The following is a 21,830-nucleotide window of genomic DNA, read 5'->3' as shown; positions in this document are numbered from 1 at the left end:
TAAGCAGCGGGAAATGGCTTAGTGCGTACAACTGAACTGCAGTTGTGCAGCAGATATGCTTGAATCCTGCTTGCACGTGCACGTTATACTACATCAACATAAAATTAATGTAATCCAGAGATTTCGCGGTGACAGCAACTGGTTCGGGCTTTACACACTCGGCCTCATGTACTCTTGGTCCCATGTGTGGTAACCATGATAACTGAAACCAGCCTTACTGGGTTTCACACACACACATGCACACTTGCGCTGCATGCACACACGGAAAGTCTGTATACACTATACAGCACTGATATGCAGGGTAACACACAGTCATGTACATCCCACATCATGCCAGTAGATGGTGATGACCAGTATTGTTGTCATTGTGCAGGCTGCTAACATGACCGAGATCATACTGATGTTACTCAGCGTAATCGTGAGGCCAAATTACTAAAGCAAAGCACCCAAATTCAGGTAAAAAGAAGAAAAAACAGATACCGTTATAAAACTGAATATACGGTCGTTATAATTTAAAGAATGGCTAAAGCAGAATGCTCCTGGTCAATACCTATAAAGGCTAGGAACTAAAGCGCTAGTGATAAAAATGAACACGAGTCTCTCAGCTTCTACTTGTATTAGCACATCAGCTTACAAGGTAGGTGCGTACGTGTGCACTCACACTCACCAACACACACACACACACACACTGCACACATCTGCGCACGGAGACACAGACGTGGAACCCAACTCTAGCGAGGGTGGCAATAACCAGGCGGCACAAGGAGAGAACACTATTAATTCCCGAGATAGAACATATCCCCTACTCCTTCTATAACTTTCTAAAAAAAAGGTAAAATACACGAATTGAACCATTGAAAAATATAGCTGAGTGAGGATATTGAAGAAAAGTGTAAAAATACCCAAAAATGGAACAAAAAGGCCACAATAAACTAGGAGCAATAGCAAAGCTCTACTTACACTGACAGCCAACCACCATATTGCATTAGTACAACACTTGGATTGGCCAGCAGGCGATTGGTTAGGAGACGCATCAAGACTTCTGAGCGCTCGAGCCTTGGTAGAAGTGCTTGAGGACCTTCCATGCCTCTGGTGCCATGAAACCGGCCGGCGGTTCCTCCCCATCGCGAGCCAGGCGCCGCATCTTGGTACCAGAAATAAACTCAAACTTGTCCGGTTGAGCAGGGTCGTAGAAGTCCATCTTCTTCTTCTCGGTGTCGTACGCGGCGACCTTGAACGGCACAATTTCCAGTTGTGGCAGGCCCGGCGCCATTTTCAGCACCTCCCGTCCATGCGCTGCATCGTACAGGTCCTTGCCAGTGTCTGGGTGCGGCATACCGGCCGGATCACGGCCGACAATGTAGAACTGGGCACCGCATGCTATCCGGGCCTTTGCGTGCCACTGCACTTCGGTGGGCCCGGCGTACATCATGGGCGAGGGGAAGATGGCCAGGACGGTCGAGTCCGGGCTGAGCACGCCCTCGCGCAGAATAGCCTTGTGCTGCTCAATGCGGACGGGCAGCGGGACATCGTCCGCCTTTGTCCAGCCGCCCAGCGGATGCAGCAGCAGCACAGGCTTCTTATATCCGCGCTTGATCAGCCGGCTCTTGGTCTCCTCCATCAGCAAAGCGTGACCGTTGTGGATGGGGTTCCTCAGCTGAAACGCAAAAACAGCATCGGCCTCACGAGCGGAGAACTCTGCGCGCAGCTCGTTGGGGGTGCGACGGTACTCATCCAGCCCATCGTTCCAGCGAATGCGATCAAACACGTCCAGGTCACCGCCCAGCAGCCAATTGCCAGCTTCAAACATCATCTTGACATAGGGGTGACTGGTACACACTGCACCCCACTGGCGACACATCCTCTCCTCTTGACGATGGGCATAGATCTCCGGATTGCGCACAATTGCGATTGGTTTTTGGTCATCTCCGTAGGTCAGAAGAACGGCAGACTTCTTGGCAATCCGCGCCCGATCCTGGTCAGAGATGGGCAGAACGATTGGAACGGACTGATTCACGCTGCCTTCTTGCGTGTTCATAGCGTGATGCAAGCATTGCAGGTAGTCTTTCTCTCGCATGAATCCTCCCAGCGGAGACGCCCAGCCTTCGCTCAGCACCTGCACCCACTGCAGGTCGAGCTTTGTCAATTGGACACGCTCCAGTGTTCTGGCCTCGGCCAGCGCAGACTCACGCTGCGTCTCGGGTATGAACAGTTCCCGCACGGTCTTGACCACAGAGTAGGGCAGAATGCCACGCTCTCGCAGGTGATCAATCACCTGCGCAAGGCATTCCTCTTTCGTGCACTCTGCCGTTTTCAAGACAATGTCCGGCTTCTCGGGTGGTTCGTACGCAGAGTCAATCCCAGTGAAACCTCTGATGAGACCTTGGCGCGCCTTCTTGTACAGGCCTTTCGTGTCTCGTTCCTCGCATGTTTCCAGTGGCGTATCCACAAACACCTCAACGAACGGCAGACCATTCTCTTCGTGAATGCGCCGAGCCTGTGCGCGGTCCTCACGGAACGGACTGATGAAGCTGCTCAGGCATACCAGTCCTGCATCAGCAAACAGGCGCGCTACCTCGCCGATGCGACGGATGTTTTCTGTTCTATCCTCTGGCGTGAAGCCAAGGTCTTTGTTCAAGCCATGCCGCACATTGTCTCCATCTAACGTATAGCAGTATATTCCACGTGATGCCAGGTAGGACTCCAGGCCGAAACTCACAGTGGTCTTTCCAGCTCCAGACAGGCCCGTAAACCATACTGTGCATCCACGAAATTCACTTCCCAGCACTTGACCGCGCTTGTCTCTTGTTACGAAGCTGCTCTGAAACTTGACGTTCGTAGCACGGACAACAGTAGACTGTCGTTGATAATTGGGTGTGTCAATTTTGTCCCCCATGACGGAAGACACCAAGAAACAAAAGTAAAATCTCTGGAATTAACTCAGCTCAAAGCAGTGGTACATGTATTATTACATGGGGTACAAAAAATAAAATCCACTACATGTAGTAAATTGCTTTCAGCCAGAAATGCAATATCAGTCATATGCAGTAAATTGCATTCAACCAGAAATGCAAAAGCAGTCACCAGTATGGCACAAATGAACGAAAGACAAAGGAAGTGCTTCCACTGCAAGTCTAGTATTTTCTGAACTGTTCATTTTCAAGTGTTTGTCTTTATGTGTACGTACCAAGTATTGTTGCACGTGTTGCGGTGCAACATCGCATGCTGCATGCTACCTAGCGTGCTTGGTCATGCATACCGCATTACCGGTATACCTAGCTAGGTAGGTACGAGTGCGAGCTCGTGACCCGTAGTCGATACGAGCAGTCGCGAAGGAAGCTTCGCCGCCAGCGCGCTGTCCTGGAATCATGGACCATGTGCACGATGAGTGTGTGGACTGAGCTAGCTGAGCTAACACACAGGCTACGTCATCATGCCCGACATCCCGGAAGTCGTATTTTCACGACTCACCCATCGTCTCCAAAATGGCGTCGCACCAGGCCTGCACGGCTGCATGCAGGACTCATTTTTTGAGATTTTTGAGATCATTTCCATTTTTGTATTAATTTTGTCAGCAGTAAAATGAGAAATGTATTTTTTAGGAATGGGAAATGTAGTTCATTTCATTGCTTGATCTTGCCAGGTTTAGAAAGAAGTGTTTGCAGTTCAACACCATGAAACGAAGTAAGCCTCTTCTTCCTGTGAAAAGTGCTTCGGGCTGGGAATATCGTACAGCCGCTGTCAGTCAAGAAGACGAGGAGGAGGAGGAAGAAGAGGAGACTCTGTCAGAGGATGGCGAGTCCACGATTGTCCCAACAGTCTCTGAATCTACTCCGTCAGAGACCTATATTCAACGTGTGGCCAGGGGACAAAAGACTTTGGCTGCGAAGAAAGCAGAAATTGCCAGTATTTGCTGCTCCATTGTCCAGAATCCCTCAGAGCACTATAGTAAACTCAAGTTCTTGAGAAATCTGTGCTCAGAGACAGACCATCGGTGTGCAGTTAATGTAAGGAGGTTTGCCCTTATATCTGCAGCGAATGTCTTCAAAGACATTGCTCCTGGTTATTACATTCGTGAGCTTACTGCTGAGGAGAAATCTGTGAAAGTTGCTAAGGACACCAGAGAGCTGAGAGACTTTGAACAAGGCCTGGTCTCCAACTATACTCACTACGTTGGCTTGCTGGAGCGGTATGTTCAAGCTGTGGTAGGGCCTAAGAATGCAAGCTACTCATCATTGAAGATGCTTTCAGACGGACAGGAAATCAACGAGGCAGGTCTGGAGCTGCTAGCGGTGACTGCCACCAAGTGTATGTGCACACTGTTGTCAAACTTGCACCACTTCAACTGCAGCAAGCAACTGGTACATGCTATTGTTCCCCGGTTGGATAGCAAGCAGTGTAATGGTGAACTGGCGGAAGTGTGCGTAGGTATGCTCAAAGACATGTTCAAGCAGCGGGGTGCATCTGAGATCACAGTTGAGGCAGTCAAAACCATCAACCAGATTGCCAAGACCCGACGGGATGGTCGCCTTGGGACGAACTTTGTTGAAGTCTTGTTGTGCTTCCGAGTTGGCGACTTGGCAGAAGGTAGTGCAGCAGCCATCACTGCAAGAAATGAAGACAAGCAGCGTGAAAAAGAAGCCAGGTCTCGTCTATCTCGTAAAGAGAAGAAAAACCTGAAGGCAGCGAAGAAGCTCGACCGGGAAATGTTGGAGGCGCAAGCAACGGAAAGCCGCGACAAGCGTGTGAGGCTGCAGACAGAGATGTTGAAGCTTCTTTTCAGTGTGTTCTTCCGCATCTTGAAACGTGCTCCTCACCAGCATCTGTTGCCATTTGTGTTAGAGGGCTTGGCCAAGTATGCCCATCTGATCAGTGTGGATTTTTTTGTTGATTTATTCAAAGCCCTGGACAGCATATTGGCTATGCCAAGCCTTACCACCCGCCAGCGCTTGCACTGTGTGCAGACGGCATTCAAAGTTCTGAGTGGCCAGGGAGAAGCTTTGACCATTGATCCACGTCAATTTTATTGTCACCTGTACCAGTGTCTTGTGGAGCTGTGCTCCACAGACGGCCAGGTGGAAGTGCCGCTCGCCACGGAATGCCTAGAGATGATGTTACGCAAGCGACGCCAGGTGTCCGTGCAGCGTGTCCTAGGCTTTGTAAAGCGTCTGGCCACTGTCAGCCTTCATCAGGATGCCCCAGTTGCTTCTGTTGCCCTGTTGGACGAGGTGCGTGCCTTCATGCGCCTGTATAGCTGTGTTGGTGGTCTGTTGGATTCTGATATCGTCACATCCGGTGTCTTCCAACCTGAAGTTTCTGACCCAGAATTTAGCCATGCCAATTGCACATCACTATGGGAGTTGTCTTTGCTCGGTCAACATTATGATGGCAACGTCAGAAAGTCTGCAACTCAACTTGCTAGCGGCAGTTAGCTATGTGAACACCTAATCATTGTCGCCTTTGACTGTATATTCACGTTCCATGAAATCTGCCTCATGAAATACATAATACAGGTGTTTTGTTCTTGAGATTTTTAGTACTTGTAGGTTCGGATTATCCGTTTTGTCCAAGACCCATTTTTTCATGGATTTTCATGAATGGTGCTGCGATAGGCTGCGCTAAGCATATTGAGATCTTGGGTTTATTTTAATTTTATTTCAAATTCAAGATGATGACTTTGGGTCTGTGTTCCTGTCGGACATTGTGGCAAGCAATGTATAGATGTTGTGAAGTGCGATGTGCTGTGTGTTTTGAATGCTTGTATAGCAGTCGGCCTGCCCCCAAGCCTTCTGCGGTTCAAGTTCTTGGTAATAGGGAGGTTTAGTTCCCACGTAACGGAAACGCGTACGTGGGTGATCCACGTAAAGTGGATGAAGGGCACCCACGTTGCAATGTTGTGTTTAGTCACACGGAACAAACAAAAGCATGAAGCTAAAGGCCAAAACCTGGTCAAAGACGAAGCTACTCCGGCCTAAGAAGCTCATCCAATATTTTGATTTCGTGCTTCGGAAACTTCTTCAGCTGAGCACCCTCACAGCTCGCACAATGCGCTCCATTCTGATTTTCACCCACGTTCTGGCGGAACGTGGGTGAGCCTCCATACACGTTATGTCGTGAATCAGAAAACGTCTGTACGTGGGTCACTGAGTATCACGTGGTACACCCACGTAAAGTACCCACGGATTACGTGGGACTAAACCTCCCTAATAGTGAGCTCAACTAACCTGAGCAGGGAGTCGTTAAATACCGGCATTCTACGACTCCCTGCTGCTGAGCCTGTTTAGGAATGATTTCAGCCAGGGAGTCGTAAAATACCGTATTTACGACTCCCTGATCTCAGCCAAGCCTGGCTACCGGGTACTAGCAAGAGTTCATAACCCCCAGGGGGTTATGAACTCTTGGTACTAGTATGCACCTTTCCCCCGAACTAATGAATACTTTGGGACCGTGATTGTTCCGTTGAAAAAAGGCACCAGGGTGTGTATGTGAAGGGAATGCTGTTGCTCGGTCTGAGTTCTTGATCGAAACCTGCCTGGTTTCGAACCCTCTTGGTCTACTAATAACAAGAGTCCATAACCGGGTTTGTGGACTCTTGCTAATAAATAGTAATAATACTCCCATCATCATGGGAGTACGTATGTTACTACTCCCTGTAAAAAGAGTGCATGCCCTTGCACTTGCAGTGGATCCTGCATCATGGCATGATCATGCACGCGATTGCAGACACACGCACCACTTACTTGCACGTGACAATTAAATTTTCAGTTGCAAAGAATGTTTTCAATAACGCGGAGACTTTCAAGAAATCGAGCTTTGAAGTTATCGAGTCTAATGTCGACAGAGCCAGTCGCAAAGCGCACGATGGCCGTGAAGATAGGAACACACAATGGAAAGTTTCACTGCGACGAGGTGAGTGTATGTTCCTGTCCTCTCAAGCCTCTCTTTCATTGCTATCAAATTTTTTTCTCCTGGTCTTTTTTTCCCACCAAATTTGAATGAAAATCTGCTCCCATAACCGTTCGGGAGAGTAACATGTAGTATGAGTAGTTGTGTGGCAATGATAGAGAACGTAATGAACATAAACACGCTCGTCGTGTAGATCAGGCTACAATGTAGTACAGTCGTCCCTCTCTAATCCGGCACTTTATAATCCAGCACCCTCTATAAACCAGCACAATTTTCAGTAGCCAAATGTCCTCTTCATGCACATTGCAGCAGTAGATCAGATTTGTTAATCCAGCACCCTCCCTAATCCAGCAGATTTCCGTGGCACAAATGGTGCCGGATTATAGAGGGACCACTGTACTATACTGGAAGATCAACATACCCGTTCATGCACCAACCATGTACACTATGATAGGGTACATTTTCAATGCTGAGCATACTAAGGCGACTTCTAACGTCACTGCACATAACATCCTGGCAAGTGACAGTTAGCTCCCAACCCTTGCCAATGTGAACAGCATTCTCTGAACGCATGTATACGTAATGTGATCCAGATCTCAGCCGGTGAAAATAGTATTTTTCGGAGGCGTTGGCAAGTTAGGGGTTACCAATAGTTTTTGCAAAACGAAAAGTTTTAGTATTTTCCAGCACCCACCCACCCACCCACCTTTTCTGGAGGTAAAACGAATTCCAATAAAATACTGATGTCAATTTTCGACACCCAGAAGTAACTGGGCATTCTCCATCTGCATTCAATAATTATTTTCAAAACGAAACTCCTTCAAACCCACCCACCCCCAAACGAAAACTTTTCGTTTTGAAAATACTATTGGTAACCTTGGACGGCCCTTATGGTCTTGGGAATGAGAACAGTACCGTAGATGACTCCTGGGGCATAGGTTACGTATACATGTATTTGGTATCTTTGTTTGTGGATGTGTCCCGTAGGTTCTCGCCTGCTTTATGCTGCGTCAGTTGCCGGAGTACGCCAACGCTGAGATTGTTCGATCACGTGATCAAACGGTGCTAGATACATGTGACATTGTTGTTGATGTTGGTGGTGTCTATGACCCCAGCATGCAACGCTATGACCACCATCAAAGGTAAATACTAAATAGGGGGGCAATGCTGTCTGCTCGTCTGCATATTGTATAGCCTAACAGTGTACCTTCTCGACTTGGACGGAACAGCCAGGCATTCGGTGTTTTGCCGAGTGCACAGTTTGCGCACACCCTGATGCGCACGCAGTGTGCTTGCTTACTGTTCCTTGGCCAAGCACTTGATTTTGTAACCTGCATTCGCTCTCACTTATTCCTTTTTAAACTAATTACGGTGATTTCGGTAGAGAAACCAGGAACCTAGATTTAAATTACACCTAGAAGGCACTAGAGGATGCGCTGTATGTGGAGGGAAAGCTGATCACCTAATTCTACATTACACCTGCAACTTGTCAGGTATCTGGCACCGAAATTTTAATACACCTAAATATTCTTAATTTGTGCAAGCTGCACTGCAGCCACTTCATTAAATGGAAAACGTTACGCACACCATCTTCAATCCAAGTGGTCTCTTCGCTGCAAATTAAAAAATAATTCTCAATCAAATTTTCGGCCAGGAGCCAACATCAGAAAATTTGATTGAGGATTATTGTAATTTGCAGCGAAGAGACCACTTGGATTGAAGATGGTGTGTGTAAAGTTTTCCACACCTAAAATTTATAGAACTAACTTGCGTAACTTGTAGTTCCTTGGTCCTTTTTCTTTTTCTATAAATTTATCCTTGACTCTCCATCCGAGTCCACACCTAAAATTACGTGTTTTACAGTAACTGGCAGCACCTGGTGCACTGTACAGTGTACTAGTATATAGAAAATAGTTGATTATGACACCGACGATGAGGTGCATGTCTGCTGGCCACACAGCAGTCAGTGTGGGGCAGGGATTGAAAATTTGAATTCTGATACGCCTCTCATCAACCTGGAGCTTATTACCGGGCGGCGTGATCTTCTGTGCAGCTCGTTACTCCAGAAATATCATAATTATGGTATGGCTGCTGTCTCATTATTTTCGTCATACTAACACTGTACCCTGGACATCGCTTGCTTTGCGTATGTTGCTGCTTTTCACCACAGATCTTTCAACTATTCCATGAACAGCCTTTGCTCTGATTTCCGGTTTGTAACGAAGCTCAGCAGTGCCGGATTGATTTACTTCCATTTTGGACGGCGAGTTCTTGCGCAAGTGCTGAATGTACCCGAAGATAACCCGGCCCTGCCCGTCATGTTCCTGAAGGTCTACGAGAACTTCATGGAGGAAGTGGATGCCTGTGATAACGGCATCAATGCTGTGGATGGTATTCCCAAGTAAGTTTGTTTGACCAGGAGTACTGCGTGCTGCTCTGGGTGTGTTGTTATTGGTGGTAGTGGTAGTTGTGGTGGTGGTTGTGGTGGTGGTGACGGCGGTGCATCTTTATCTTAATTCACCTTCTAAACAGTCAAACCTTCCTACTCACTGGGTCTGTTCGCCCACAACTCTCCCATTTGAATGTAAGGGCACGCTCACACTGCGTCCAGAGGCCTGCATCCTTGAGACAGCTTGACGCAGAAACATGATGGTCGTGCTCACACTACGTCTAAAATTTAAAAAAACTCCCAAAGCAAAAATTGAGTGAGTTTTCACTGGCAATGAGCACTCTATTTCATGCAATGCTGGCTCAGACCCTCAACACTGTTGGACGAACATGTGAACGTGTTCTGATTCACGTTTTCTGTTTACTTTGGGCCTTTTTTGTAACTTCTTTGCTATTTGTGCCAGGTTTCACGTCAGCACCAATCTGGGGAGTAGAGTTGGTTATCTCAACCCTAGCTGGAATGAGCCCAGCCAAGATGAGACGGTTAGTACGATGTGACCCCTTGCCCATTCCAGGAGCTCAGTCCAAGTGTTGTATGCTGTAGATTGGTTGTTTTCTGGTGCAATCCGTTGAAGGTTGCTTTACGGGGGAGGGAGTGGAGGTACTAGTACTTTACTGCAGTACTTTGTCAATGCCCACCTCTGCCGAAAAGCAGCATTCTTGTCATCAGTGAAGTTTGATTCCTGTAAAGAGCTTTAATTTTCAAGTGAGCTTTGAGACCACTTTAGTGCGGGTCTGATCTACTAGTACTCACCTTCCATCACTTTAGGAGCTGTATCTGCGCCTTGATCCTCGAGGCTGGTGGCGTTCCTATGGATGCGGAGAACTCGGTCTAACTTTTGAAATCTTCACATCGGCTCTGTATAACTGTTTCATGTACCAGCTCCATGCAGTATGCAAATAACATGCATGTATTGCCTTGCACACAACAGTCTCCTACTGGCCACAGATGATTGTGCTGGAGAGGTTTCTACCTGTCCATGGCCTTACTCCTTTGTTTTATGGGTTCTATGGGCATAGACCAGATCACCACATTTCATGATTGACTCATCGTGTTGAGGTGCCTTCATTATGCCTTTCCCGGTTTTTCTTCCTATATATTGACATATGCTCGTGTCTTTCTGCATACTCTGCACTCACAGGCTTGTTTCTTCAAGGCGTATGAACTCGTTGGAACAGAGTTCACAAGCCGTGTCAACTACTTCTATTCCCAGTGGTTGCCGGCACGTGATATTGTCATGCAAGCCGTGCAGAATCGAACCAAGGTAATAAACAAATTCCAATGCTGCTGCTGCAACGTCTAATATTCCAGGCGACTCTACTGCTGCTGCTGCTGTCTCTGAAGAAATGGTTGTCTTTGCTTCAGTAATGCTGTCTCTCAAGGAATGGTTGTCTTTGCTTCAGTGATGCTGTCTCTCAAGGAATGGTTGTCTTTGCTTCAGTAATGGTGTCTCTCAAGGAATGGTTGTCTTTGCTTCAGTGATGCTGTCTCTCAAGGAATGGTTGTCTTTGCTTCAGTAATGGTCACGTACAGCTGACATGCTTTCTATTCTCCTTTCTCACCACGCAGGTGCACGAGAGTGGCGAGATAATCTGCATTGAGCGCTTCTGTCCGTGGAAGCAGCATCTGTACGAGATTGAGAAGGAGCTGTGCCTGGAGCGCACCGTCAAGTTTGCCCTGTACTGTGATCCCAAGGGGCAGTGGAGAGTACAGGTGAGTTTTCAGTGTGACTGATCTCTGCTGCTCAGAATAGCTGTGTGTGTGTGTGTGTGTGTGTGTGTGCGGCTTACAGCAGCCGGACTGAAAACCGGATGAGTTGCTCTCATGAATGGATTCAGCGGTGCACATGTGGTCATCCATGGACGTTACTGCTGGATGCCGTGTTACAGTTCCTGGTGGCAGTGCAGTTGGCTACTGTATAAGTACAAAGTTTCGTTTGGAATTAACTTTCGCTATATTCGTTAGGGGGCACGAAATAACTAAAGTTTGTACCAAACTACAGTTTTTTTTCTGAACGTTCGGGGTGACAGACCTCGACCGAAACGAAATTTAGTACGTAGCGAACCTGCTGGTGGAGTGATCTAACGAAAGTTTTCGTGAACGAAAATTTGTCCTTATACAGTATGTGAACTGTGTCAGTGAGTGTGTAGTTGTTCAACTCCTAGAGCTGGATAATGGTATTGCGTGAAAGCTCTACAACCACTGGAAAATAGTTTTTAGAGCGGTCAGTCTGCTGCTCTTTGCCGGGCTTGCCCAAGTGGCCACAGGTAAACGCGCTCTTGTGCTTGGTGCGGAGTGCTTCCAACAGATGGTGGCAGGAGTGGCATTCATTGGTTGCAGTATGATTGCATACAGTGATACCTAACCTCACTGTGTGTCAAACTGGCATCCTTTTATTCTGGTGGGTTTGAATGTATCTGCTCTGTATCTCAGATTTTTTGTGTGGTTTGTTTTTAATCCACTGTGTTTAGACTGTGTCGGTACACGCCGACTCTTTCGAGAACAGGTAAGCACTATGTTACTTGATGCTGTTTTCTGTTGCTACTGTGCTACTCGGTGAGATCCAATCGCTTGAGTCATGACCATTTCGCAGCTCATTGTACACAGGTCTAGGGCTGCACAGTACCCGGCATGTATAGTGCTGGCCAAAGAAATCCAACCTCGTGAATAAAGTAGCGTCGCGTTTGAGTGCACAGACCAGTGTGTGTAGTGCTAGGACTGCGTAGCGCCCGGCAACGCTATTTTATTCATGAGGTTGGATTTCTTTGGCCAGCACTACTGTACTTGACTCACTTGATCGGATTCACCGGGCCGACAGCACTGTACATGTCATGTTGATTGTGTTATCAAAGTCACCGTCAACAGCCAGCAATCTCATATGCAGTCATCGGGCTTCTGACCGTATCGGTTCCCTGAAAACGTTTTGGCGCTGTTGATTGCATGCCGTTGTTCAGTGAACGCCAGTTTCAAATTGAAGACTTCAATTAAAAGTAGTCGACCACGCCCCATCGCGCATATCTGCAAAGCGTTCTGTTTGACTTACCCAGCAGTGGCCTGGCTCCAATGTGCTTGGATAAGTGGGCCTCGCTGTATTTATAATTTCTAGGGATTGCTTGGGGTGCATTCCCTAGCTCCCTGGGAGGACATGCACATATTCGGCTGAGGAGGAATCAACACTGGGGTATCTTTTTCTGTAACCTTGAGATTTTACTCCTCTCCCTCTCCTTTATCGCAGAATGCCCCCCTTCCCCTCCCCTTTTGCGCTGGTTTTAGTGTTATGCTGTCTACACGCACGAACTGTGTGTGGATGAATAAGCATGCCAGGAGAGGTTAAATCCCTCTCTCTCATTGCCAGTCACTGAGAAGAAGTTCGACTCTTGTAGTGATTGAAATAGTGAGAGTGATAATTATGGCTGTCACGTTACCAAGAGTCCATAACCCCCAGAGTGTGCAACGCGCGATAGGGTCTTGTCACGACTCGTTTTCAACATTACGTCATTTTCATGTACATTTTCATGTAGCGAATGTCGCGGCCTGCACACGCAGCTACATGAAAATGACGTAATGTTGAAAACGAGTCGTGACAGACATTTATGTGGCGTTGCACACTCTGGGGGTTATGGACTCTTGACGTTAGGCCATCATTTTTTATATCTATGTTTCGCGTCAGTTCAACTTCCAGAATCATATGCGAGAGGTGGAAAAAAATAAAAAAGTTGCAAAATAATAAAAAAGGCTCATCAGAGGTGTATGCACTGTACATAGCACAATAGCTCGCGCATGGTGTACATTCGAAAGAAAAATCGTACATCGAAGCACAACATCTGGGTTATCAGCATGAGTAAATATTCACTTTGGACAGAGGAGGCAACCGTTGGTGCCTATGCTTCGCTCGAATATTGTACTCAGACTTCAGCAGCGGTGCAAAGAGCTCCGGAACGACGCATCCTCTCAGCTTAGGCGATCAATGCGGTCTGGTGTAAGCTCATAAGTTAGAATATTGCTCCCAGATGCCGAACAAACAATTTACCAACGCTGGCCTAGGCTAGAGGCCATTTCTGAATCCCAGCTTCGCCGTATGCAACCTGTCCACACTGATGACTCGCACGATCGTACACTCACTGTGCATGTTCGATTTTTTATTTTTTTCCGAAAAAAATCAAAACGTATGCGTGCGGACGACGCGAAACATAGCTATAAAAAATGATGGCCTTACATTGTAGCTCTTCAGAAATCGGAAAGCTGAGGTATTGGGCCTCTTTCGGGGGGCATTTCAATTATGAAATTCCATTTATGTTTTAACGAGTTGGGAAAGTTTGCGTGCTTGCAACTACTCCAGCGGTCGGTTTTTTGTATCAAAGGGTTTTTCCCGGTATTTTTTTAATTCTTTTTTCCTCAGACTTCCTCTCCATCGTGACTGGTCTGCGCTGCGTGATGATGAGCTTTGCAAGGTGTCGGGAATACCTGGCTGCATCTTTGTACATGCTAATCTCTTCATCGGTGGCAACGTGTCATACGACGGTGCTCTTCAAATGGCCGTGAAATCACTGGCCGCTCGTGGGTAGAGTCATGACGCGTCCAATGAATCACTGCTCGTCTGATAACAGGTACTGCTAGTAGTGGCTCAGTGCTGTGTCGGCTGGAATGTCCCTTGAGCTATGTCACTTGTCCCTCGTCTTGTGCTAGGGTTTACTGTGTGTGCATGCTCGGTCAGTGTCGTTCTGCTTGCAGCATGTTCTGCGCTGTCAGGCTCTGGCAACATGTGCTGTTGTGTACAGTGTGCGCATCATGGTTCATGCTCGTGCACTGCATACAGCCATTGCTTGATTTCCGCCCTTGCACTGCCGGTGGCGGGTCACATGGTGCTGGTCTGCATGGGCAATCAGCGTATGCACCAGTGTACCTGTGCCCAGTGATCTTGAACCCTCTGGTGCAGTGGTGCTCCACACTGCTTCCTTTTACTGTCAATGGTGAATGTAGCCTATTGGCCTTCATTTCCTTTTCCAGCCTCAGTTTGGATGACTTGAGGTGGGGCTGCACAGCTATTCTCTAAGCATGTCTTCAGCAGTTGATTGGGTTTTTGCTGCTGAAAATGTGTATTTTATATTGTTACAACAACCTCTATTTCTGCTTTTCTCTTTCTCTCTCTTCTCTCGAAGAACCTCCTGTATTTTATTTCTTGCTTCCAGTTCTATGGCCTTGTTTCCATCTCGATTACAAGACACCACGTCGGCCATGAGAATGGTGCTGGCAACTGGGCAGCCTGTACGCACTCGGGACGTACTTGTGTGTTTGTGTACGTGTGCATGTGCATGTGTGTATGTATGGCTGTATGCATGTGTGTATTGGAAAGGCTTCCTGTCTGAAGCCTTTCCATACTGGTACTCGATGTTCCAGTTTTGTGACACGAGAATGGCACGAGAATTAGTGTACCGCTGAGTGTACCGCTATACACGTGGTCGACACGTAGTTGACACTTTGTTGATACTTTTTTGACACGTGACCCCGTCAACGGTCTGCTTTGCAGCTTTGTGCCAATGCCACTCGGTAAACGCCGATGTCGCGTACGACAAAGACGACTATCCCGTATGCGAAATAGTTGAGCATGACGTGGACCTGACGGCAAGGACAACTGCGAGGAGGCCCCTTTCGGTACCCCTGAGTCCTGACGGGAAGGAGAACTGCAGAAGTCGACGAAGTCGAACGAGGAAGCCCCTTTTCCGTACCCCATACTGCAAAGTGCCATTGATGGATACCTTTTGCACCTGGAACGACCCCTTAAACGCTGTCGCGGCGACTATCCCGTACGCGAAATAGTTGAGAACTGCTGACGTGGACCTTTTGCACCTGGAACGGCCCCGTAAACGCTGTCGTGTCGGCGGAGTGAATGTGCAGGGTACTAGGGTGAAAAGAATTGCTGCAAAGACGTCCCCTCTACTAGGCTCTACAGTTGTAGGCCTTTGCCTTTGGAGACATCGTCGGCGAACTGAATGCGCAGGGCGAAAAGAATTGCTGCAAAGACGTCCGCTCTAGGCCTTTGGAGACATCGTGGGAACTCCTTCCGGTACTATACAAACTGCTGACGTGGCCGTGGACATGCACTTGGAGAGTCATGGTGGGACTTCATGTACATGGATACATGGTGGGAATTCCTTCCGGCACCCCCGTACCGCAAAGCCAACGGTGGGGAAGGAGAAGTGCAGACGTGCAGGAAGACGAACGAGGAGGAACCAGGACGAGCGAGCAATGGCAGGACTAGCTGGACCGTAAGTAATAGCTGATTTGTGCATGACAACTTGACATCCATGCGGCACTCGCCACTTGCCACTGCATATTTCTTGTCCACTAACAATGTCTCTCCTCTGCCCCCTGTGTGTCCACGGCCCTGTTGCTGAATTGGCCCGATGAATCGAATGTCTTCCGCAACTGGAACGGCCCCGTGAACGCTGTCGCGTCGGCGACTGAATGCGCAGGAGGGGAAATATTGCTGCGAAGACGTCTCCTCTAGACGACGGTAAGGCACCCATTGATATGTTGCCAGTGTGTGCCAGGGTATCGCGCGATGGTGAATGAGGAATGATGAAGGGTACGGTGGGACTGTAGACCTGTTACCTTCTACTAACACGTTATCAGGTGGAGAGTGTCTTGTACTCACGTTATCAGGTCGAGAGCGTATCATCAGTGTAGTCACTCTCTCTATTCCTGCACTTCATTACGTTTTTAGGTGTATGTATAACTTCTCAAAAAAATGTCATGGTCTACAGTCGTGTCGGAAGGGTACGGTGGGACTGTAGACATGTTACCTTCTAACACGTTATCAGGTGGAGAGTGTCTTGTACTCACGTTATCACTATATCAGGTCGAGAGCGTATTGTAGTCACTCTCTCTATTCCTGTACTTCATTACGTTTCAGGTGTACGTATAACTTTTCCAAAAAATTTAATGGTTCACGTCTTCAGATAGAGAGCGTATTGCACCCACTGTCTAGTCTCTGTAGTGCATTGAGATTTTGTTGATCGAACATGAAATGGATACACAGACAAAGCCAGGCCAAGTACATGGCGAGATGTCGCCAGAAGAACGTCTTCAGGTAGAGAGCGTATTGCACCCACTGTCTAGTCGATTTTGTGGATCGCACATGAAATGGATACACAGACAAAGCAGGCCAAGTACATGAGAGAGTGGACGATGTGCAGATCGACACGGCCTGCGGGTACTTCATTAAAGTTACCCGTGACATAACTAGGATAAAAGTTAATCACTGCAAAAACAGTGCCAAGTATGTGAGCACTTTGGACTTGACAGAAGAGTGCACGGGCGACGTTGACAAAACATACTGCGGTGACTGTCACTATCATGACAGCAGGGCACATCGCACGCAGCATCGCAGATCGTGTCGAATTGCGCATCATAATATTGCAAAATTGCTCCTGTGCATGCAAGTGGATTTCATTGTACTTCTCAGTTTGGGAAATGCTCGATTATGACAATTCTCCGTGTGAGTGCACTAGCCCTGAACAGACATGTAGGTGAACCATTTGTGGTGTCTCATAGCCTACCTCACGACCTTCTGCTTCCTTTCTTCATCACTTGTATCTTGCAGGTATATCATCCCGTGACGACCACATTGAAGTCTGAATTTGAAGTGTGAAGATGCTTCAGCAACCACATCGTACTTTTCCATTGCTTTCATTGTGCTTCTACTGTGCATGTGTGTAACTTGTGGGGTAAACATGTGATGACATTGTATGCTGGCGACACGGTCAGATGTTCATGCGTCTAACGTACACCTGCATGTTATGCATTGAAAAGGGTTTGGCACTTGCGATCCTGGGACGAGTATCAGGTCCGCTTTGTCCTGTGTGGGCTGTATCAGATTGCTGTTCACTTCTCTATCTGTTGGATATGTGACTTTCTGCAAGTTTCTGGTGTATGATGGCCACGTCCTTGCTTGTCACTTTGTATGATATTACATTCTGTATTCGCTGCTTCCATGGCATGGTCTGCAAACTGCAATCCTTGGGCAAATGTCATGTTTGCTATGTTGTGCTTTGGCCGTCAGCTTGTCTACACGCTGTAGTTGAATTATTTTTGTTTCACAACTGACTTCCTCAAGTACGGTGGCCACTGCTTTGCATGGCATTATACATGAAGAATTTCCTGTTTGTGTCGTGTGCATGTGCGTATGTGTGCGTGGCCACGTGTGTGTGCCGTGTGCATACACATGTTTGTGTATCTGTGTGCGGGGTAGCGAGGCGGGGAGGGCTGGTATGTATCAGTGTGTTATTGCAGTCGCATGGCTACATACAGTACATCGCGCGCGTGGTCAACATGTTTACCTTCGGGGTTGGGGTGGGGAGGGAACGGAAAAAGAGCTGAAATTATCCATATAAAAATCGCTCTGTGAGCGGTTCTGAAAAACCTTTACTGGTACTGCCCCGTCGTAAAAGTAAGAAATTAGAACTGGCCCATTGTCCCCCCAAATGCGAACTGATCCACCTAAATCGCGAATGACGGGACCCGAACGCACCAGTAGCACGAGGTTCCTACCTGTGGATGCAGATGGGGACGTTGGTCCGGACCATAGGCCATGTACTGTACTAGCGGTAGGCTTCCCTATCAAAATAATTCTACTGCTACTTCTGGTGTTACCCTATGATAATTGCCGTGATCCTGTGCCCTCCCGACCTCGTGCTACTGGTGCGTTCGGGTCCCGTCATTCGCGATTTAGGTGGATCAGTTCGCATTTGGGGGGACAATGGGCCAGTTCTAATTTCTTACTTTTACGACGGGGCAGTACCAGTAAAGGTTTTTCAGAACCGCTCACAGAGCGATTTTTATATGGATAATGTATGTATGTATGCATGTGTGTATGTATGCATGTGTGTATGTATGGCTATGTGTACGTTTGCTCACAGGCAGCTGCTGTTGCCGGCACACAGTGGGATGTAAACAGTCAGCTCTGCATGCTGGGATTGCTGGCATTCATAGGGAGTGTGCAATGGTTCATGGATGGGGATTACAAGAGAGGTGAGAGAACTTACCGTATAATAAAATTAATAGTTACCTGTTATCTGCCATGCAGACGGTAGCATTCTGGCTGGGTTCCTTCATCGATGACACTTGTCTGCACACATGTGTTCTTGTGCGTATCCCAAAGTGGTATACTTCGAAGTAAAACTCTAAAAAAATCACGTATAACGTGTGTACTTGACAGTGCATGCTATGGCCAGCTTGGGGTATAAGCGAAGACGATGCTTGTTTGGCGTTTCAACACCACTCCCGCATCGCGGCGGTCCTTCTCTTTTGTTTTGCGAGCTGTTTCTAAACTAGATTTTCTTTGCCCGGAGGGTCTATTATTGGTGGAGTTTACAGGTCAATTCTGCAGCATGTGTCACCTGCATCCGAAGCAGTGGTGTACTCGTGTCAGTGGGTACTGTGCAGTATTCACAGTGTTGGTATTTCCGTGCATACCTGGCTGAAGAGTGGCGCCTCAAGGCATGTGCATTGCCTGCAGGGTGTGTGTGTGTGTGACGGCTGGTGGATACTGTTGGGCCTTGGGGTCAGGATGAACTTCTGGCTTGGAAGTGCTTCACGGAGTTACAGTTACACGATGCATACCTTTATGTGGCGGTGTGCATTGCTTATGTCTGGCTACACAATCCGCAAACTGCAGTGGAAAATATTGATATTCTGCTGAAAGGGAGTTCCCCGTGCAGTGTTCGATGTCAATATTGATATTCTGCCGAATACAAAGTGCCCCATGCAGAGAACAGTTCTTATAGTACTTGTACATAGTGGTTGGACTCCCTCAGAGAACCTCTCTTTTCTTGCTCTTTGCATCAGTTGGTACATTGCTACAATATATTAGGGCCGGTGCTTTGGTGTCGTGTCCTACCAGACATGTGTTGTAATCTGTGGTATCCACAGGCTTGTGTGGACATGACGTTGTCACGCCAGGGTGGATTTTCAACCAGCAAGGGGTTATGACAAGTTCTGGGTTTCGACCTTTGCATGGCCTTCATGTCAGGATGGGTGGCAATGGTGACCTTCTGGTTCAAGCAGCTAGAACGAGTCTTCTGACTTCCGAGGGTGTGTGTGGGTTAATGTATACTGAAAGACTTGAATGCAGACCACAGATACCACTGTGATTTCTGCAGTTGGACATGTTGAACCAGGACAATGCGACTAACTGTGAAGGGTGGGGGGAGGGGGTATTATTTTAGTGACAGTGTCTGGCCAGGAAAACTAGTTTTCCAGCAGTGGTACGGCTGTGCATAGACCAGAATGGGGTAGTGCGGCTGGAATCAGCATGGTTTTCTTTGTGATGTGCTGCCATCCGCCAGATGCATAGCACTAATATATTCTAGCTGTCTTCCCCTGCTGAGTTTTCACGCGGCTAGTTGTCTTGGCGCCACATGCATCGCTAGTGCAATGGCTGCTGTTGGTCATAGGCACTGCTACACTAATAGTTCCTAATCTTTGCCACTGGGCAGGCAGGCATCATGCATCCCAGGGCCTAGATCCGGTAGCAGTTGATGACGTTTTCTGCGAGTTGTCTCTGCTGCTAAAACTCGGTGCACGTGTTAATTTGTTGTTGAGGTCACGGACTTTGTTCGTTTCACTCACTTGACCTGAGGATGATTGGTTAACTACTGCAGGACTGGTCGGCCCATACCAGTTTGAGAACGCTACTTGTGTCATATGCCCTTGTGGCCTGCTATTTCTGTCTATCCCGGCATGTCAGAAATGCTCAGATTGCCAGTCGAGTGTCGCTGCAATAGATCCATTCTACCGCACACTGACAGCCATTTGGGCATGGCTCAGTTATGCTACTGTTCTTGCTTCTGTCTCATTTGCTGGAGAAAATTAATTAGCTGGAAATTCAGCCTGGCTTTACAACAGGGCATGTAGATTTATTTGTTGGATTCTTGCCTCTAGTTCTATTTTGTGCGATTCCCACGTGAATGATGGCATTGTAAGACTTCCCTCTCAACTTTCTCAGTTCCTTGGTGAGACAATGGCGGATACATAGTTACGTATAGTTCACAATATGCGTCGGAGTTTCCTGGCTACTTCCTGCTGCCTTGCATTCATAACGTCGAACCTAGCGTCCTTGACTTGCTAAACCGGGCGGTGCCAGCCAGGGCCTGTGACAATGTGGCAGCCACAGCATAGTATACCGAGCCTGACGTCATTTCTCTATTCAGTTAGGTCACGGTGAACTGATGAGGTGTACCAGTGTCTTGTATTGTGCTTGCTCGGATTTTGGTATCATTACTAATTTTTACCATCCATGTCCGTTTAGTTTATTTGTCTTTTTCCATGGCCTATGACATCCCAGTTTGCCATTCAGTTTATAAAAATAATGATATGTAGGCTCATCTGAAATCTGGCTGGGCTGAAACGTCGTTCTCCACCATCAGTTTCATGTTGCACTTGTGGGTAGAGTTGTGTTTGTCATCCCGAGGTAGCCAGTTCGTAGCCAGTTCGAAGCGCATCACCAACGAAGATCCCCGGTTCTCCATCTTCCATTTCAGAGAGTAGTGCATATCGAAACACATATCGAAATCACGAGTCATCGCGTACTGTAGTGCAATTTCACCATTCCTGCACATGTCACAGCGAGTGGAATGGTTTGAAGACTCCATGTGCAGCTCTCTGTAGAGAGGTTTCCTTTAGCCAGCGGGGGGGGGAAGGGCTCAACGCAATAATGTGGAGCACTTGTCTATTACACACGAAAGGCACAAAGGAGGCTTACCGAGTATGTCGCAACTCCGACGTTTCTTGCCCAATGCAATCATCAGGTGACTTGTCACAATAATGTGGAGCACTTGTCTATTACACACGAAAGGCACAAAGGAGGCTTACGGAGTTTGTCGCAACTCCGACGTTTCTTACCCAATGCAATCATCAGGCAAAATAAAGGATTGCAAATACCGTAAAGTACCGTTGATCCTTTATTTCTCAGATTCTGGCACTCTTCAGAAGAAAATTGGGTTGCGAAGAAAGAGAAAAAATTAAATGTTACGACGAAGATGGGATTCGAACCCACGCGGGCAGAGCCCAATGGATTAGCAGTCCATCGCCTTAACCACTCGGCCACCTCGTCGACACGATGGCAATTGTATGCACACTGCTAGTCCTGCTGTTCAAAGGCCGCACTAACTGCACGGTCTATACTGTACTGTAGGGTGATATTAGGCCGTCGGAAGGTATTCCACATCGGTGCGGCCATCAAGACCTCCCTGTGATATTCTGGAAACTTAGGCCTAGGAGTAGTACTGAGGAGCACGGGGCAAGAGTACAGGAGGACAAGGGATCCCAAGAACATCCTGATGAGGTTACGTTCTTGGAGCCCTGACCAAGCTTCTGGTATTCACTATCCGGTGTGTAGCTTACTTTATTAGTCATGATTGTGGTATCCGTATTATCTCCATTCTAAGCACCGGGATTATATTTTTCCAACTAGTCT

The 21,830-nt window shown here is 47.6% G+C and overlaps 4 protein-coding genes and 1 non-coding gene across 5 annotated transcripts in view; 3 read left to right on the top strand and 2 right to left on the bottom strand.

Moving 5' to 3' along the window:
• Positions 1-337: 337 nt before the first annotated feature.
• Positions 338-3,170, bottom strand: LOC135813915 (bifunctional 3'-phosphoadenosine 5'-phosphosulfate synthase-like). The gene has a single exon (XM_065326942.1). The coding sequence runs from the start codon at positions 2,894-2,896 to the stop codon at positions 1,034-1,036; it is 1,863 nt and encodes a 620-aa protein (XP_065183014.1). The 5' UTR covers positions 2,897-3,170; the 3' UTR covers positions 338-1,033.
• A 392-nt stretch (positions 3,171-3,562) lies between these two features.
• LOC135813914 (nucleolar complex protein 3 homolog) lies at positions 3,563-5,731 on the top strand. Its single transcript, XM_065326941.1, has one exon. The coding sequence runs from the start codon at positions 3,675-3,677 to the stop codon at positions 5,430-5,432; it is 1,758 nt and encodes a 585-aa protein (XP_065183013.1). The 5' UTR covers positions 3,563-3,674; the 3' UTR covers positions 5,433-5,731.
• Positions 5,732-6,759: 1,028 nt separating this feature from the next.
• Positions 6,760-14,623, top strand: LOC135813913 (MYG1 exonuclease-like). The gene is made up of 8 exons (XM_065326940.1): positions 6,760-6,909; positions 7,894-8,048; positions 9,077-9,307; positions 9,759-9,837; positions 10,497-10,619; positions 10,925-11,068; positions 11,827-11,861; positions 13,755-14,623. The coding sequence occupies exons 1-8, from the start codon at positions 6,775-6,777 to the stop codon at positions 13,918-13,920; spliced, it is 1,068 nt and encodes a 355-aa protein (XP_065183012.1). The 5' UTR covers positions 6,760-6,774; the 3' UTR covers positions 13,921-14,623.
• Positions 14,624-18,010: 3,387 nt separating this feature from the next.
• LOC135813366 (hemicentin-1-like) overlaps positions 18,011-21,830 on the top strand; it is a 77,022-nt gene continuing 73,202 nt past the window's right edge. The window contains exons 1-2 of the mRNA XM_065326465.1: positions 18,011-18,055; positions 18,274-18,385. Of these exons, the coding sequence (XP_065182537.1) occupies positions 18,011-18,055; positions 18,274-18,385 (157 nt within the window). The remainder of the gene's footprint in view (positions 18,056-18,273; positions 18,386-21,830) is intronic.
• On the bottom strand, positions 21,386-21,467 carry Trnas-gcu (transfer RNA serine (anticodon GCU)). The gene has a single exon. It is a non-coding gene; the product is annotated as a tRNA-Ser (tRNA).

The sequence above is a fragment of the Sycon ciliatum genome, chromosome 4 (assembly GCF_964019385.1).
Source record: "Sycon ciliatum chromosome 4, ocSycCili1.1, whole genome shotgun sequence".
Classification (NCBI taxonomy): Eukaryota; Metazoa; Porifera; class Calcarea; order Leucosolenida; family Sycettidae; genus Sycon; species Sycon ciliatum.
Note: the sequence above shows the minus strand (reverse complement) of the source record. Positions and strands in the feature narration are given on the sequence as shown.

Coding starts and splice junctions, on each gene's coding strand:
- LOC135813914 (XM_065326941.1), top strand. CDS start 3,675: ATGAAACGAAGTAAGCCTCTTCTTCCTGTGAAAAGTGCTTCGGGCTGG.
- LOC135813913 (XM_065326940.1), top strand. CDS start 6,775: ATGTTTTCAATAACGCGGAGACTTTCAAGAAATCGAGCTTTGAAGTTA. Junction 10,620..10,924: donor CCGTGCAGAATCGAACCAAG/GTAATAAACAAA, acceptor CTCACCACGCAG/GTGCACGAGAGTGGCGAGAT. Junction 11,862..13,754: donor GCCGACTCTTTCGAGAACAG/GTAAGCACTATG, acceptor TTTTTTCCTCAG/ACTTCCTCTCCATCGTGACT.
- LOC135813915 (XM_065326942.1), bottom strand. CDS start 2,896: ATGGGGGACAAAATTGACACACCCAATTATCAACGACAGTCTACTGTT.